Here is a 15,609-nt window from a genome sequence, read left to right as displayed (position 1 = left end):
ATGCCCACTTCCCGGGAGGCGCCCCGCCGTGCAGTGCCCGAGCCCGTTGGCCTGTGGGAAAGGTAGTTCCCAAGAGAAGCCCCTCCTCCACCGGGAGCCCCGCCCTGCAGATTGTTCCCAGGATGCAACACGGTTCGCGTCTAAAAGAGCTGTGCCGGGGAGGCGGGGGAGGGGGGAGCGGTTTCCACCTTCGCTGAAGTACGCAGGCGCACTTACCGGAAGTGGAGACCTTGAGGAGACAAGAGCAAGACCGGTACCGGAAGTATGCATTATGATCCTGAAATAATGAACCATGCCAGGTGTGGTGGCTCATGCCTTAAATCCCAGCACTCTGGGAGGCTGAGGTGGGAGGATCACTTGAGCTTAGGAGTTCGAGACCAACCTGGGCAAATACCAAGACCCCATGTCTACAAAAAATAGAAGAATTAACTGAGCATGGTGGCGCATGCCTGTAGTCCCAGCTACTAGGGAGACTGAGGCAGGAGGATCGTTTTAGCCCAGGGGTTTGAGGCTGCAGTGAGGTATCATGACGCCACTGCACTCCAGCCTGGGAAACACAGCGAGATCCTGTCTCAAAAAGAAAAAAAAAGAGCCCAGTGTTTTGTAGTTTGAGAAATGAATTAAGTGCCTTGGTCACTGTCAGAAACACCTGGAACCCCAAGGAGTAAGGAGTGTCTTGGTGAAGCCTTGTGGCTTCAGTAGCCTGTCTTGTGGGATGGGTAAGTAATATGCTCATTTCAGTGTCTACCATGATCAGGGTATAGGGGAAAGACTCTGTAAAGGTGGACAGGGACACTATAAATTCTATTTGCCATCTGCCTTAGGGACAGACCCCGGGGACTATGCTCCCTCTGTTATATGTTGGTATGCATCTCAGAAACTCTGGCCATTTTATCTGCCTGCACATTGAACTGAGCCTCTGGAGTTGAGCGTTAGTAGGTACAGAGATATGAGTGACGTTCATTTGTGTTGGGGTAACTGAAGCAAGGTATGCCTAGAGTTCTTTACCTCAAAGTGTTGACCTAGGATAAGGAGTTGCTGCCACCGTGAGGACCATATGGCTAGACCACAGTTGATGGCTTCAGGAATTTGCACAAACGTTCAGATGAAGCTGGTAGTTGGCCAGGGCATCCTCTGGGGGTAGGAAGTTCAGGCAATTGTGCTGGCCCCAGTTAGGGGATGCAAAAGCTTGCTTTGATCACTCACTTGATCCCAAGGGTTTCACCGGGTGCCTGGCTACTGGTCGGGAGAGAGGAGACCTCCTCCAGCTTAATGCATCTGGCAACAGACTGAGGACAGAGGAGGCTGCTTCTTCCAGTGGGTGGGGGACCCCGAAAGGTCCCAGTTTGCCTCTAGGTAAGTACTATTTTCATTTCAGGAAGGAGACCACAGGATGGGCTAGCCCTGAGAGCAGTCCAATCAGGGGAGCTGGCGCGGGGCCTGAGAACTGTCCAATCATGGGAGCTGAGGTGGGGCCAGAGAAATGTCCAATCAGGGGAGCTGGGCCGGGGCTGGTGTAGTCTCCAAAGGGCGGGGCGTGCAGGGTAGGGGTCAATACATCCAATCAGGGCCCCAGGGACGGTGCTCAGAGTGCTGTCCAATCAGAGGCACCGCCGAAGCCTGGTGCACTACCAATAGCGTGCCGGGGGTGGAGAGTGCCCAGAGCACCCAATCAGCGCCCGGGGCCGGGGTGTCGCTGTCCTCCAGGCAGCGCACGCGTTCCCCTCGCCCGGCTCGGCCCCAGACGTCGCAGTTCCCCGGAGCGTTCGCCTGCGCTGGCCGCGGGGCCGCAGTGAACCTGCCCGGGAAAGCCCAGGAGCGGGTCCAGGACATGGTGAGCGCACAGGGCAGGTCAGGATCTCAGGGTCAGGGGCGGGGTCAGGGCCACAGTTAGGGTCAGGAGAGTCCCGCGAACGGCAGCCCGGGGTCATCCCCCCCGGGAGGGCGGGACAGCCTGCGGGCTGGGCGCGCTGGAGACCCCGGGTGCAGCCTCTGTCCCCATCTGGTCCCGGGGGCGCACGGAGAGTCCGTCCAGGCGTCGGTTTTCTTGCAGAGACGTTGCCGGCTGACGGGATGCTGGTCCCGAGGGGGGACACGGAAATCGTTCCTGCCCCTGGGCCGGGGAGAAAAACTAACTTGGAGCAAAGCGAAACGCACTGTGGTTTCGCGGCGGGGGACAACAGCCAGCGTCCCTAGGCCTGCGCTTCGGGAACAGGTGCCGGGTGGCCGGACCTGACCCTGGAGTCCGTGTCCTCTCAGCCCTGCCCCTCCCTGGCTTTGTCCCTTCAAAAGATTTATTTGGTGACTCAGCCTCATATTTTTTTCCCCAGTAAATATAACATATATATAATGAATAGAGCTTGGAAGATACACTATTTCCAAAGAGGCAACTTAAAGGTGAATTTCAGAAAAAATAAAGTTCTAGTCTTACATTGCATTTGTTAAAAATACATCTGTATCTTTTTTCTTTTTCTTTTTCTTTTTAATTCTCCTGTTGTCCCTTTTGGCCCTTGTCGTTAAGTTTCTCACATCTGTTGTTTTCCTTTCCGTGACGACAAGTGGGATTCCAGGGCTTAGCCTTGAAAATGCTCCCGGGGAAAGGAATCTCAGAGAAATAGAATAAATCCCTCTTTCGTTATGACGCCCCCAAAATCAATGCATTTCTACAAGAAAAAAACATATTTGGCGCATCAATTGGTGAATTACAAAAACACACTGAACCATCAGTTATTCACCTTTTGCAGGGTGGAGCATTTGTGACAATGGATAATTCTGTTCTCTTCTATTATCCGAACTTCAGAGATGAATACAAAATGCTATGTCCTGAAACCTGCACCGCCTGGAAGTTTTGAAATCGGATTGTTTACAAAGTATTTTGTTATCACAGAAATAATTGAGTGACCGCTTTATTTTCTGAAAGGAATAGAAGCCTATGGGTTTCCTTCTTGAACTACAAGAAGTACTTACATTTTCTTCCCTCCTTGAATTCTTTTCTTCCGTCAAACGCTGGGTTTGAGTGATTTGCTGGATTCTTCAAACACTGAGTTCGTCTTGTTTAAAATACCCAAGGGAGTCCAAGCAGCATGGGTCTGGGGCCAGTGACTCCAAGCCAAGGCCAGTGGGGAGCTTCCAAAGAGGGAAAAATTAAGTTGGTTCTTCCTGGGGCGCCTCCCCTTGCAGGTGTCCCAGCCTCTCACACTCTCTGCAGAAGCAGCTGGTTACACCGGGAACAGATGTAGAGAGTTGGGAAGCTGGGGACCCACAGGCAGATGGGGGGGGGGGGGGGGCGATGTCCTTTCTGAGGTCATAATTGCCATGGTCTTGGGCTGTTTCCTGCTAGTAGGTTTGGTTTGGCGTCTGCAGCGTTCGTGGGGTCTGAGTGTCATTTGTGCAAACTGAGACAGTCTATCAAGGTCAGACTGAGAGAAAGACTCCTTTGGGTTCTGGCTTCTGGAAAAAGGCATGAAGTTGAGTTTTTTGGGGTCAGAATTTTGCAGCTAAGAGTTTCCTCGTTAGTGGGAATTGAAGTCCTGCGGGAGGGAGTGTTTCCACACGGTGAGGAGGGGAGAAGGCCCTGAGTTCCTTCCTGTGGCTGCTCAGGTCCCCCTACCCTCAATCACTGGGGACTGACCCACTCTAGGGGTTATATTTTTGCAGCGAGAGTCTGGGTGCCAATGTTGGGAATGTGTTTCAGCTTCTGAATGTGGGTTTTCCTTGCAAACTGTGGGTGAAGCTGGTTGCTTCGTCTGAGCTGATGGAAATGTTTATTTTCTTCCCTTTTCATTCCTGTGTCAAATATTGCTGCCAACTAACTCCAGTTTCCCTAAGCACTTGGTAATTTTATCTCCTTGTTTGAATGTGTAAGATTTTTATTTTTGTGGGCGAAAATTTAAGTGGATTGAGAGATAAAATGTAAGATGATAATTCTGGAATTATTGTTCCTTTTTGGCAAGAGAACCTTCAGATATGATAGGGTGTATTTAAATTCTCAGGTTCATTTTTCATGTTTTTACATCAATAATAGTCCCTAGAGAGTTCTGAGGTTTAAAAGGCTGTACTATTCCTAAGACAATTCCATTTTAGCTGACATGAAGACACATATCCTTTTAGGATATGTAAAGCCTTGAAAATTGGAGTTCCTTTAATGGGTTATGCCTAGACCCCTGAGGCATTAAATATGTTACTCATTTCTGAAAATACTCCTCAGAGAAAGAGTAGAAACACAAACTATGATGTCACTTGTCATTTTAGTTAACAAGAGATTTGAAAATATTTCATTTCTTATTGTTTGTACTTTTATAAACTTTAGTGTTTAGAGAATTGAATCTTAAAATGGTTTCCTATGTAGAAAAGTGGCTTCGAAATAAAAATAAACACAATTAAAATTAAAAATATGATTTATGTAAATTTCTCTCAATTTAAAGTAAATAATGCATGCAAAGTTAAAAAAAATCCATAAAGTGTTTTCAGTTTAACTTAGCCCAGCATAGCCTGGTCTGCTTCAGTGTCTTGCCTCAGCCATCTCGGACAACCAGTTTTAATTATTTCTTGCACGTTATGTTAGTGTTTCTTTATATTAAAACTAGCCATTATGAGTACGTATTTTTCTTTCACCCCTTTGTTAAAGGAAAGGTAACATTCACAGTATACTGTGCTTATTTGTTCTCTTGGTAACTCTTGCAGATCTTTTCATATTGATACCTGCTGGTATAGATTTTCATAAAGGTGCTTATGATGAATTTACATAACCAATTCTCTCTATTAGACACTTGGTCTGTTTCCAGTCTTTTGCTACAAAAGACTGAGAACAAAAGCTGACATAGTCACATTACATGGTGCAACAAACACATAAAAATTATATTTTTTCAACCTTAATTTATGCTTTACATTTTTATGTGAAATCTATCGTAGTCACAAAAGAAGGTAGAAAATGTTTCATGGGAGCTTTGAAAAAAGTAATAACTACAATAACATCTGTGCACTGTCCGTCAAGATTCACAAATGGCCCTGGGTAGTTGGTAGGGTCTCTGGAGGTGCCTTTCCCTGCACTCACCGCCATCTTGCCACATCAGTGACCACTGATTCTTTGCTTATTCTTCACACCTTGACCTTCTACTATTTTTCTCTAAGCAGAGTTCTGTTTAGTTTTGCCTTTTTAGAGCTTTCAATGAGTGAATATTCTGTGAATTCTTTGCACATGCTGGTTTCTGAGGCTGTGGGCCATCCCGTTTGCTCTTCCAATGTGTATGGCACTTGGGTTTTTCAAGTTTTTTTTTTTTTTTACTCTTGTGAAAAAGCTGCTTCTATGATTCTGGTTTCAGTCTCCAATTGCAATTACAAATGCACAGTAAATTCTCCACCTATTGGAGAAAAGTTGCTGGGTTCTAGATCATGGCCAAGTCCAAATTTACCAGGAAGCTCCAATAGAGTGTACTAGTTGCTTGTTCAAACACCTGATCATAACTGCTTATTTGTTCAACAGAGTCACCAACATGGGATTATCTAATTTACTAATTTTTGCCCTTTTTTGGTTTGTAATGGTATCTACTTGAGATGTTGCTATTTGTTCATTACCAGTGAGGTTGGCTTTTTTCATATATGATCTTTCATATTTTGTGAGATACGTATGGGTCATTTTCCCATTTTTTGAAATTCATTTGTCTGATCATTCAATTTTAATCTACACATTTATATACATATATAAAATATCTTTATCTAAGTTTGTGGTTTATCTTTTCAGTCTCTTAATTTTTAATAAGGTTGAATTTGTCCATCTCTTCCTTTATAGCTAATACTTTTTTTCTTATATAAGAAACATCTCCCTATTCTTATGTTGTAAAAATATTTGCCTGTACCTTCTGAAAGTGTTCTAGTTTTGTCTTTTGTATTTAAATTTACAATAAGTTGGTTCTTATCCATGGAATAAGTGGGAATTCAATGCATTTTTTGCAGTTAGATACCAATTTCTGCCTTCTCTGTTTTTTTTTGTTGTTGTTTGTTTTTTTGAGACAGAGTCTCACTCTGTTGCCCAGGCTAGAGTGAGTGCCGTGGCGTCAGCCTAGCTCACAGCAACCTCAAACTCCTGAGCTCTAGGGATCCTCCTGCCTCAGCCTCCCGAGTAGCTGGGACTACAGGCATGCGCCACCATGCCCGGCTAATTTTTTGTATATATATTTTTAGCTGTCCATATAATTCCTTTCTATTTTTAGTAGAGATGGAGTCTCGCTCTTGCTCGGGCTGGTCTTGAACTCCTGAGCTCAAACGATCCACCCACCTCGGCCTCCCAGAGTGCTAGGATTACAAGCGTGAGCCACCACACCCGGCCTTGCCTTCCCTGTTGTAGTAAAGTATACACGATTCTGAAAAGCCTTCTGTGTCAGATTTCCATATGCAAGGGTCTATCCAGGGCTCTTTACTTTTCCATTAACCTATTTGTTTGCCCCTCTGCTAATACTCTCCTGTCTGGACTTTCATAATTTTAAATTCCTTGCTGCATGTTATTCAAGCTCCCATTTTGTCCTTCAGAACATTTTGGCTTTTTTTTTTTTTTGACATTAGTTTTTCCTACTAAGTTTGGAAAAAATAGTTTTTATGATGTCATAGAAAGTCAGGTTTGGGGATTTGATGCAATTTTATAATGTCTACAGGTCTCTTTTGGGGGAGCTGCCATCTTAGTGTTATTGAATTTTTTTTATTTATTTATTTCTGCTTTTATATTATCCAATAAAGTCAAATTCTTTTCTAAAAGTTATGATTCTTTTATATCCTTCAATAAATTTATTTATTATGTGTTAGCTTTTAACAACACAGCTTTATTGAGATACCATACAATTCACATTCACACACCATACAATTCATCAATTTAAAGTGTGTAATTCAATGGCTTCAGTTTATTCACAGGTATGTGTAACCATCTCCACAATCAATTCTAGAATATTTTCATCACTTCAAAAAAAAACTTTGTACCCTTTAACTATCACCCCTGTTGCCCCTCCCAGCCATAAATAACTATTAATGTACATTCTTTTTCTATAGATTTCCTTATCCTGGACATTTCATATGTGTGGAATAACATAACTTGTAGTTCTGTCTTCCCCTAGTTCAGATCTACTGTTGAGCCTCTCTCGTGACTTTTTCATTTCAGTTGTCGTGTTTTTCAACACCAGAATTTTTACTTGGTTCTTTTTAAAAATATATATAATTCTATCTCTTTTTTGGTTTTCTTTATGTGATGCAACGTTGTCATCAAACCATCTTTTACTTCTTTAATTATGGCTTTTTAAGTTTTTGAACATTACTATGGTTACTTTGAAGGCTTTTTCTTTAAATCTGACTTCTATTTGCTCTCACGAGCAGTTTCTATTGCCTGCTTTTTTTTCCTGATGTAAGGAGTACATTTTCCTGTTTCTTTGTGCATCTTGTCATTTTTTATTCAAAACTGGGCATTTTATGTAATATATTTTAACAACTCTGGGAACTAGCCCTTCCCTTCTGGACTTGCTATTATTATCTGTTTGTATTTGTTTGGTGACTGCCTAAATTATTTTAGTTAAGTCTGTTTTACTTCCCACTCTAACTGGTGATGTGTACAAGTGACTATGGACAGAAAGGAAGAGGCCTGACAAGTGAGTCATAAGTAGACGTGGGGAGACCATAGGATCTTGTGGGAACTTCCTATCAGTTGAATCCAGTTGCCCAGTGCCGTGAGTTTCATGCATACTCCTGCACATATACGTGGCTTGTTTTAGGGCTCAGTGGACTTGGAAGATGTGGCTGTGGACTTCACAGTGGAGGAGTGGGACTTGCTGAGTCCTGTTCAGAGTCAACTCTACAGAGATGTGATGCTGGAAACTTTTAAGAACCTGGCCTCAGTGGGTAAGGATGGCATAATTTCTTCACTTAGTTATTTAAAGAATAAGTATTTCTTGCTCATTGATCCTATTCTTAGATTTGGAGTGTGGTAGGGGAATACATTGGTTAATAGGACAGTTATAATCATTGTTGTATTGGACCTATAATTTAATAGTTTCTCTGTGATAATAAAAAACATATATATTAATCTATGTTTTCTTTCTGTCTTGTTTAAAAGGCTTAGGTTCCTTTAGTGTCATTAGTGTGGGTACATATTCGTGGGTCATTTGGGGAGCACAGAGAGATTTATTGTTTGAAACCTTGTGATTTTTTTTGTGAATTTTAAATTGCCTACCATTGTGACCTCTTGTGCCTGTTTATAATGAAGTCATGAAACAGCTAAACTCCCAAACGTATTTATTTGCTCACAGGTGACTTCTAATAAGATTTGTTCACTTTTTTGTTTCAGATAATGAGACTCAACTTAAAACCAATGGGTTAATTTCTCAGCAGGATATTTTTGGAGAAAAATTATCCATTGAACAGAAAATAGCAAGGTTCAAAAGAAATGATGCCTGGGCCGCCCTTTTAGGAAAAAATTGGGAAGACCATAGTATTAAAGATAAGCACAAAAACCAGGGGAGACACTTGAGGTGAGTTGTGCTTAAAACAAAAAGTAGTATCCCGCTACAGAATCAGTATTTCATGAAATTTTTCAAAACCCTCGTAAACCTTGCTCCAAATTTATTTATTCACAGAGAATTCCACCCCACTTTTTTTCTTTATATGACTTATACATTTCTTTATATGACTTATACATTTCTTTATATGACTTATACACAAAGTGTTTGAAAGATAATTCAGTTGGAAACAATTTTGAGGGAACCCCATATATTACTATTATTGTAGTAATAGGCTATAGTTGAAACTTATTCTGTAGCATATAGTTTATTCTACTTTGAATTCAAATAAGACAGAAAACCTTACATAGAAAATGGTAAAAATGTAATCTTAATACTCATTATTAAATATTAAGAAATTATTAACACATAAACTATTAATAATGTGCCTTCTATTTTTTGCAGAATTGAAATGGTGGCAAGACCATGTAAAAATAGTAAAGATAATGAGCATGGCAGAACCTTCAGCAAGATTCCAAATCGTAAGCTGTACAAGAAACGTCCTATGGGAGTAAAGCGGTATGAATGCAGTCAGTGTGGAAATGTCTTTACTCATTCTTCATCCCTTATGAGACACAAAAGAAGTCACAGTGGACAAAAACTACATCGATGTGAGGAATGTGGGAAAGCCTTCGGTCGTCCTTCATACCTATGGATTCACGTGAAAACCCACAGTGGAGAGAAACCCTATGCATGTAAATTTTGTGGGAAAACATTTCTTCGTTCCCATTCTCTCACTGAACATATAAGGACTCACACTGGAGAGAAACCCTATGAATGTAAGCAGTGCGGGAAAGCCTTTAGTTGCCCCAAATCTTTTCGATCACATGTGATGATGCACAGTGGAGGGAAACCCTATGAATGCAAGCCATGTGGGAAAGCCTTCAGCTGCCAAAAGTCCTTCAGAGTACATATGATAATGCACACTGGAGAGAGACCATATGAATGTAAGCAGTGTAGGAAAGCCTACTGTTGGCTTACATCCTTTCAAAGACATGTGAGAATTCACAATGGAGAGAAACCCTATAAATGTGAAAAATGTGGGAAAGCATTTGGTTGGCCTTCATCCTTACACAAACATGTGAGAATGCACACTGGAAAGAAACCTACAAATGTAAACAGTGTGGAAAAGCCTTCAGTTGGGCCTCATCCTTCCAAAAATGTAGGAAAGCAGACTGGAGAGAACGTCTATAAATGTGCAAAATGTGGGAAAACATTTGGTTGGTCCTCATCTTTACACAAACATATGAGAAAGCACCCTGGAGAGAAACCTGTAAATGTGAACAATATGGGAAAGCCTTCAGTTGGGCCTCATTCCTCCAAAAATGTAAGACTTCAGACTGAAGAGAAGCCCTATAAATGTGAAAAATGTGGGAAAGCTTTCAATTGTCCCAAATCCTTTCAAGGTCATATGAGAAATCACACTAGAAAGAAACCCTATAAATCTAAGTAGTGTGGGAAATCCTATGCAAATTAATGTATAATGATTTAGATAATTCACACCAGGAGAGAAATCTTATAAAGATTATAAATATAGTATTGCCTGTATCACTAAGACATACCAAAAGTAGACCTCTAGCAAATGAATTTCCAGTTCTCTGGTAGATAAAGATTGAGGTGAGAATTCTCTAAGTACTCTTTCATCTATAGTACATAAATTTTGATAAAAATGTTTTTCCTTACGAATTCAGTTAATAATTTTTCTCTTTTCATTTAGAAGTGTGTTGTACCCCTGCGTGGTATGAAGTGTATTTTTAATTTTCATTAAGTTTAATTTTTACATAGTTCTTTGGCTGTTCTGTAAGTATGAGGCCATTAGACAATGAAACATTGATATTTGTTGGCATTTTCTGACTGGCCCTATGTGTTCCAAACTGGATATCACTTACCCATTACTTATACCCCCCCTTTCTATTTTACTAGAAATCCAACAATTTTTAATATTAAAACATTTACGTAAACTATGTATTCTCAGTGACTTAAATTTTTTGGTCAGAGGATCCTTCTTCTATTTTGCTGGCTGGCTAGTAAATAGGTGGTAGAAATTTGTAAGTATGCAAAAGTCTTGAAAGAGTATAGTCTCCTATGAACTATTATTTTCATCAGTTGCTGTTTACTCTTCATCAGTTGCTGCTTCTGGCTGGGAATTGTATAATAGGTTTGAGTTACGAAGAGAGGCCTGTTATATGGCAGTGAAATCTAGAGGAGGAGATGGTTCTGCTGGATTGTGTTATATCAACATAGGTGAGACTACAAAGTACAATTCCCAGGATGCCTTCTCTATATGGTTCCATGTTAGAATTCCATAATATCCCAAATTGCATGGGAGTTGGAAGAAGCAATTATTCAGTTTATGGAGCCACCACCATACAGGATAGATGGATGCATAGGGACTGTGAAAACCAGGGTCTAGATTACACATATCAACTGCTTGACTTCCATGTTTTCAGAGGTGTAGGCTTCCACAGACATCCCCACCAGATTTGCCATCATGGATGCACCACAGTGCATGGTCAGACATCCACAGTTTGGATTTTCCTGTAAGCCCTACACTGTCCACCAGGCCACTGAGTCAGGATGCCATGATGGTTGATCTTATCTGATGTTCTGACTCCCCTTTACTCTAGTGTTACCATATGTATGGAAAGTCTAGTTTGTATGGTGAATACCTCATTCTCTTAACACTTATGCTTCTGTGTTCCTGATTCCACCATGACAAATAGAATGGTGCAGCCGTAAAAACACATGGGATTGCTTCCCTACTGTATCATTGAGAGACTACCTTGACCCGGTATTCCATTAGATAAATAAATACATTACTGACATACTGGGCATATGGTGGGGGTTTTCTGCTATTCAGAGCTGAACACAATCTCTCAGTATGTGTTCAATTATTATGTTTGATTATGTATGATTAAAACAAAAGCTTCTGTTTTTAAGAAATATGTTAACTGTGTTTTCAAATAAATTGTATACTATGTAACTGTATAAAATGTGTCTGAGAAATAGCCTATTAACTGTGTTTTCAAATAAGTTGTGTACTAACAAATGTCAGTTTCTATTTTTCATTTACTCAAAGCTGAATGAAATATTGAAAGTATGAATTGTCAAATCAACTTTGTAACTTTGTGAATTTAAGCATTATACATTGTGAATCAATATTATCAGGTACATTCAGTGGCCAGCAGACACTGTTGCTATTTCAAATGTGGGTAGACAACCCTTCGCTTTCTACAGATCAAGTGGATGTGAATCTGTGAGTGTGGATAAATGGAAAAAGTCCCCACACAGGGCGTCTGTGTATACATGTGCCAGTCTTGCAATAAGCATTTATTACTATATGTGTAATAGGTTTTGTACTAGGTGCTGTTGATTTATGTGTGATCAGAACAGAGGAAATACTCCTCTTAAAGCTGAAATTCTACAAAGGAAAAATAGATACATTAAGTAAAATATGTGGCTATAGTGGTAAGTCTGAGGGAGAAAAATAAGCCAAGGGAGGTGTACAGAGAGTCTGTGCTGTGTTTGCATCACATGGAAATCTGTTAGTTTCTCTGAGACCATTATTTCTAAGAGTGTCTACCTGTGTGTCCCAAGTGCCAATGTCTGGGTGATTACATTTTTACTGCACCATCCATAAATCTTGGCTTTATCCAGTCCGAAAGAAAATTAAACCCAAGTCACAAAAGGACAAGTTTATTCTTTTGACTGTGCTCTAAAAACTACAAGTCATTGACCTTTACCGTCTTGTAAACAACACCCTCTCATCAATTAGTTGTTTTAGGGAGTGTGCATTTTCATTAGTTATCACTAGGTGGTAGCAGAGAGCACGTGTCAGAATGTAATAGAAAGTTAAGCCGGTTCAAGCAAGTGCAGCCATTGACTGCAGAGACTGTGTGTGTAATATTTCGGATGCTGCTCAGGCCAAAGCTGTAAGTGAGGCAGCCCACTCCCTCTACACACACATGGAGCCCAAGAATCTTGGCAAAGTCCTCTACCTATGAACCTTGAGTCCTGTCAAATCGCTGGTATCGGCTGACATTTAGTGCTGTCTAGCCTTATTTTCCTCACTTCTGCACCACCCTCCAACCATAGGGACTCGTAGGGAGGGGCCTATGCGGATATAAACTGGGCTAACCTGGTGGCTTCTCCCCCTTTGTCTGTGATCATTCGTAGCCATGAACATTGAGTCATATTCTTGCCTCTCCTCCTTAGCCAGGAACTTCACACAAAAAGAAAATGTATCTAGACCTCTAAATCAGGCCATGCATACAAACTCTTTCTGGACGGACTGAAGATAAATGTAAAAATTAAACAACTTAAGAAGAAAACATAATAGATCATTTTCATGAATTGGAATAGGCAAACATTTCTTGAAACACCAAAACACCAACCATAAGAAATAGAATTCACTGATATTAAGAACTAGTCAACAAAGGCACCATGAGGAAAGTGCAAAGACAGCATATATCAGGGAAGAAGGAACTTGCAATGTATATATTACTAAGGACCTACATCCAGAGTATGAGCTCCTACAAATTAATGCAGCAGGCAGTGCAGCAGAAAAGTAAAATAGAAACAGATTTAATGAATCATTCACAAAGGAAGCTATCCACATGGCTAATACATACTTCAATTATGGTCAATGTTGTAATAAGGGAAATGTAAATTAGAAGCACAATGAGATACCACTACGTCCTCACCATAATAATGGCTAAAATAAGAAAATCAACACCCAGGAAAGTGCCAGGTGTTGGTGAAGATGTGGAGCAACAGGAATACACAATCTCTTTGGAAAGCTGTACCTTTTCTGTGCCTGGGTATGTTCAGATACACAAAGTACCATTGTGGTAAATGCCTCCCTTTCTGGGCCTTCGAGAAAAACCAGCCTCACAGCTTTCCACCGCTCCCCCACCCCCAGGAAAACTCTCTTCCACCTGCGCACGCGGCAGAGGTCTGAACTCCCAGCAGCCCCTGGGGCACATCCGCCTTGGAGGACGGGCTGCACTGCATGCTGGGAGCAATCTGGGGACAGAGATTTTTAGCGCCTAAGGGCTGTCTTTTTTTTTTTAACTGCATTTCCCAAAGGGCTTGAGGTTCCTTCGGTGGTGTCTCCAGCAGTGGGCCAGCAGGGGACAGGAAGGAAAGTGCTCAACAGGCCCCCTGCATGATGCCTGAGGATGAGCAGGAAGCCAGAGGTGCAGAGGCCATGGGTGTGGACTGCGCATGTGTGGCCCCAAGCCACCCCAGAGTTCAGGACTGAGTCAGGTGACTGCAACCCAGGGGCCCGTGCGCGCGTGCGTGCCCCAGCGACTGCGGGTGGAGCATCCTCTCCCGGAAGTGAGGTGCATGACGACTGCAAGTTGGAGTCCTCAGGAGAGGGGGCGGAAGCGCCGGGTTCCTGTGGCCCAGGGGTGAAGGTGCCTGTGTCCAGAGGCCGGGTTACCCCCATTTTCTACTTCTCTTCACCACATTGCTAAGATTTCTTTCCCGGGGCTCCAGGGAAATATTCTCAAGACGAGGACAGCTATGGATCTCGAAAGAAGATTCCCAGCAGAAAGAACTGGATGTGGAATAGGCGTTTTAGGATTGAAAGGGCCCAATACAAGCTTTGGGAAGACATGAGGCAGACGGCTAAGCATCGGAATTCCGCCCAGGAGGAACCTCAAAAGGGAACTTTACATTTCAGACCTACTGTATTTCTAGAACTCGGACCCCAGGAACCTCTCACTGCCCTGCAGATACGTGTCTGAGGTGAGAGAGACATGGCCTTAGGGGGCGTGTCCTAATTTCATGCTGGGTCCCAAGAAAGGACGGGTAACTCCAGATGTCTTCTTTCCCACATCCTCCATCCTCTGTAAGATTGCGAAGGAGATGGAAAGAACTGGCTTTGCTTACCTACAAACCAAGGTTCAGGTGAGTTTAAGTTTCCTCTTAGTTCACAGGTGTGTGCGTTTTTGATTATTTATGAATGTGCATAATGGTAACAGTCTTTTTAATGAAGTTCTGTGAGTTTTCACAGGTGCATACAGTGGTATGAACAATTATGACACAGACTAGTCCACCACCCCAAATAATTACTCTAGAGCTGCCCAACTTGTAGTCAAGCTCTCCCCCACCCTTAGACCATTATCTGTTATAGATTCCTAAACCTTAGCTTTTTCCAAAAGCTTATTGCCATATAAATGCAGTCATTGTAGCATTTGAGTCAGATTTATAATGTCTGATCTCATTTCTGTAAGACAGGGTAATTAATTATACTTTCCTTTTAGTGATGTTCTGAGTTTTAGGTTTTTACAGTGCCTAGTATGCATCGTGAAACGAAGTAAGTCTTAACACCTGCCATTCTATTCTTTTATTATTATTATAAGTTCCTTAAGTTTATGCAAGACTGTGCTCCTTATGCTTAACTTTCTTCTTTGGAAGGTGGTAGCGATGGGCAGGGCGAATATCAAATGAGACAGTAATTGTTGAATTACACTGAAATATCTGCTGCGCGATAAAAATGTTAATATTGGGAAAATGGACACAGATTTGCCTTCCTTTGCTGTTTAAGCAAAAAGATAATTACATTTTTTCTTTCCTCTAACATGTACTGGAAGACTAAGCATGTGGAAATAATCTGTGAAGAGCAAAATGTGCTCCCCTTTGGGCTTTATGCATCACTAAAACAAAAATCTTCCATCTTCTATAAAAGGGTATTGAAACTTTCCATATTTGAGAATGCCCAATATACTTTCTTTGATACTAAACTGGAATGGTACTCAAAATGACACACTATGTCTTCACCTCACCTTTATTATTTCTAGAATTCCCCTCACCCTCCGCGGTGCTTCCGCTTGCATCTACCAAATCACCAAGAGCTTACAGAGATGTCATTCTGCTTATAGGAAAGGCCACATGCTGGAGTAAAACTGTATAGATGACCTTATACCTTTTCTAACATAGGGGCAACTCTATGGTCTTTTAAACTATAAATTCTGTCAGAATATATTAGTAGCAAAATAATCATGCTGCCTATTTAATAAAAGTTACAGTTCATTCAAAAGGACTATTAATATAAACAGCCACACTCAGT

General features: G+C 41.6%; 1 protein-coding gene across 1 annotated transcript; it reads left to right on the top strand.

Annotated features, from left to right (window-relative positions):
* ZNF556 (zinc finger protein 556) lies at positions 1-9,984 on the top strand. The gene is made up of 5 exons (XM_069491819.1): positions 1-62; positions 1,708-1,834; positions 7,749-7,875; positions 8,321-8,504; positions 8,937-9,984. Exons 1-5 carry the CDS (start codon positions 1-3, stop codon positions 9,982-9,984), a joined length of 1,548 nt encoding a protein of 515 aa, XP_069347920.1.
* Positions 9,985-15,609: the final 5,625 nt, after the last annotated feature.

This window comes from Eulemur rufifrons, chromosome 2 (assembly GCF_041146395.1).
Source record: "Eulemur rufifrons isolate Redbay chromosome 2, OSU_ERuf_1, whole genome shotgun sequence".
Classification (NCBI taxonomy): Eukaryota; Metazoa; Chordata; class Mammalia; order Primates; family Lemuridae; genus Eulemur; species Eulemur rufifrons.
This window is presented reverse-complemented; position numbering and strand designations above follow the sequence as displayed.

What these genes read in the sequence shown, in the direction of transcription:
- ZNF556 (XM_069491819.1), top strand. Translation starts at nt 1, where the DNA reads ATGCCCACTTCCCGGGAGGCGCCCCGCCGTGCAGTGCCCGAGCCCGTT. An exon ending in CCCGTTGGCCTGTGGGAAAG is followed by an intron (nt 63 to 1,707) that starts GTAGTTCCCAAG and finishes GCTGTCCTCCAG; the next exon opens with GCAGCGCACGCGTTCCCCTC. An exon ending in TAAGAACCTGGCCTCAGTGG is followed by an intron (nt 7,876 to 8,320) that starts GTAAGGATGGCA and finishes TTTTTGTTTCAG; the next exon opens with ATAATGAGACTCAACTTAAA.